At 42.9% G+C, this 3,286-nt stretch overlaps 1 protein-coding gene across 1 annotated transcript; it reads left to right on the plus strand.

The window, feature by feature from the left end:
• The first annotated feature begins 397 nt into the window (after nucleotides 1–397).
• Nucleotides 398–2,798, plus strand: NPFFR2 (neuropeptide FF receptor 2). The gene is made up of 3 exons (XM_074865131.1): nucleotides 398–725; nucleotides 1,297–1,396; nucleotides 1,958–2,798. Exons 1-3 carry the CDS (start codon nucleotides 398–400, stop codon nucleotides 2,796–2,798), a joined length of 1,269 nt encoding a protein of 422 aa, XP_074721232.1.
• Nucleotides 2,799–3,286: the final 488 nt, after the last annotated feature.

The following is a 3,286-nucleotide window of genomic DNA, read 5'->3' on the forward strand; positions in this document are numbered from 1 at the left end:
CTCAAGAATTCTGATTATTTTTTTTCTCAAAACAAACTGCTCAGGTTGTTGGTTTGTTTACTTCACACAATATGATAGGCCTGTTTACATCCTCCCTGGCTTTCCTCTCCTTTGGGAAAGGAAGGACTTAATTTATAGAGCCTGCAGAAGGAAGAAAGCCTTCAGCAGTCTCACTGGTCACTTTTGTATGCCTGTGTTGTAAAATCAAATTAATAGTATTTGTTGCTTTTCCTATCTGGGGAGGCTCAGAACATGAACTGTTAAAATAAGCCATGGAGGGATGAGCTTTGCATGTATTTCAGCACACAGTATATCCAAACTAGTCACATTTCTTCAGATCATTTTCAAGCACACTAAAATGACCTTCTAAACAATATCTTTCAAGGCACATGACAACATGAGTCAGAAAATGGACTCAAACTTTTCATTCGATTGGCCTCACATGCTGAATTATAATGAGACTTACAAGTACCTCTACTTAGAAGGCAACGTCTCCTATGTGGACTTCTACCTTCATCAGCCTTCAGTGGCAGCTGTCTTCATCATCTCTTACCTCCTGATCTTCCTGCTCTGTATGGTTGGCAATGGAGTGGTTTGCTTTATTGTCCTGAGGAGAAAACATATGCGTACAGTCACAAACCTTTTCATCTTAAACCTGGCTGTCAGCGATTTACTGGTGGGAATCTTCTGCATGCCTACCACCCTCCTGGACAACATAATTGCAGGTAGGCTGGTTTGCACCATGTGGCAGAAAGAGCTCGAGGAGGACTCACAGGCACTTCTGAGTGCTGGCCTCCCTAGGGGCCCTGAGGGCCAGGTACGCATCTCTGAGTGGGCTCTATAGGCATTTCAAGTCATTGGAAGTCAAAGGTGAGGAAGACAAGCCTCTAACACACCTTCTGACTGGGGCTGTCCTCCCTGACTTCCACATCCTTCATCTTTAGGAAGGGATTCTCCCACTACCGGGTTATATGTTTAAGAAAATTTGGCAGATGGTCTGAGCCAAATGCTGAGAACAATCAACTGTAGTGGTCAATTCTCTTTTTTGTCTTGAGATCTCATTTTAACGGGATGGTAAACCACAAATGTTTGCTTTGCTGTTTTTTGAAATATCAGAAACTCACCCAAGGCATTTGGCAAAGCATTTGTTTACATAACTGCTGCCTCCCTAACACCTACTATGGCCTGACAAAGCAAGAGAAATGTATTAGTTCTGCGGTGGAAATTTCCTCTTATGCGTATAAACATAGTGCTGTAGTGAGATGGCAGCAATTTCAATTGTCTGTTTCCTTCCAGGATGGCCTTTTGGGAGCCTGGTTTGCAAGATGAGCGGGATGGTCCAAGGAATCTCTGTTTCTGCCTCTGTCTTCACTCTAGTTGCTATTGCTGTAGACAGGTAAGACGATGCAGAAACTGTAAACTGTCACTTTCATCTCCCTCTGGCCTCCTGAGGCCAATTAATTAATCCACACAACACTGCAGTAAATTATATGTATTTTGCTCCTAAGATGATTAGGCAAAACAAAATGTGCCCAGGTCTAAAGAGCAGCCATAGCAATTTGCTCCTCCACTGGGTATCTCTTAAAGATGGTACAGCTGGGCTACATCTGGCTGCCTAGAACTGGTTTGTTCCTTAGCTATTAATCTAGATAGTAGAGGCACTAGTACCTGCTTTGGTTAAAGGAAGTAGCGGAAGTAGCAGGCTGGTATGGAGACAGATCAAAATGAGGAAATTTTAGCAGCAAACGTGACTGTTTTTTTAAAGTTGTTTTTACCAACACAGCTCTTAAATGGAGCAACTAAATGCACCTCCACCGGTTTATGCAGGATGAGGCGGTGATTCCATCTAGACTTTAAAGAAAACATACAATTTAAAACATGTGTGTATGCTTGCCTGTTTGATTAAGCATGCCTTAAATGGCTTCTCCACATATGTCCTCGTGTGTCTTTGCCACAGGTTTCGATGCATTGTTTATCCATTTAAGCAGAAGCTGACCATTTCAACTGCAGTTGCCATTATAGCAGTCATCTGGATTCTGGCCGTCGCCATCATGTGTCCTTCTGCAGTCATGCTGCAGGTACAAGAAGAGAAGCATTTCAGGGTGATCCTTGGCTATGGCAATGAAACCCGCCCGGTATACTGGTGCCGGGAGGACTGGCCTAACCCAGGAATGAGAAAGATCTATACAACGGTTCTGTTTGCCAACATCTACCTGGCTCCCCTGTCGCTCATTATTATCATGTATGCTAGGATAAGCATTGCTCTCTTCAACACAGCAATGCCCATGGTGGGAAAACACAGCCAGGAGAAGCGGCACAGCGCATCTAAGAAGAAACAAAAAGTCATCAAAATGCTCATTATTGTGGCTTTGCTGTTCACCCTGTCCTGGCTTCCCCTGTGGACTCTGATGATGCTCTCAGACTACGCCAGCCTTTCGGATATCCAGTTGCAGATCATCAACATTTATATCTACCCCTTTGCTCACTGGCTGGCCTTTTTCAACAGCAGTGTCAACCCCATCATCTATGGTTTCTTTAACGAAAACTTTCGCCGAGGCTTTCAGGCGGCCTTTAAACTTCAGCTCTGCTATAGGGAGATTGTTCAGAGAGAGATCTATTCTCAGCGAGGCCAGAGCAATGCTATTTTGCCAGCTGCCAACTACCAAACACCACAGGATCAAGCTTGTCAAAATGCTAAGGAGGAGAGGAAGACAGTTAAGAAAGGAAATTGGGTGAATAACCAGCAGGATTTGATAATGGAGGATCTAGAAGAGCCCTGCAATGATGGGATTAAGTGAAACATGCTACAAACTACCTAAATGATTTATGCCTACCAGAATTTATTTATCGTGTTGTGAAATTCATGCTCTGTAAAGCCTTTTCTGGCAAAAATGTCAATATGTTTTTATTCTGAAGGAGATACACAACCTGCATGATATCTGAATGTTTGATATAAGTAGGAAACCAAATTCAGCCCTTTGTGTTACCAGCTTAAATCAGTGGCGAATCTCCTGCAGTCAGTGATGACTCACTGGTCTTGAACTGGGCTGGAGCAAAGACATGATTAAAATGGGATTACCTTCTATTTACTGTGACGTAAGAGAGAAAGAGAACTATGATACAATTACTCTAGATATTCACTGATGAAGAGGAGAACGTTCATTCATTTTCTTCTGCGAATCTCTCAGAGCAGCTGAAACAGGGTTGCTTGAACAACATTTATGGTAATGTTTCAGCATGTAAGGCTAGTTGTTGTTAGTACCTACAATTTTCTTCCAGTATCAGA

This window comes from Strix uralensis, chromosome 4, assembly GCF_047716275.1.
Source record: "Strix uralensis isolate ZFMK-TIS-50842 chromosome 4, bStrUra1, whole genome shotgun sequence".
NCBI classification, from domain to species: Eukaryota; Metazoa; Chordata; class Aves; order Strigiformes; family Strigidae; genus Strix; species Strix uralensis.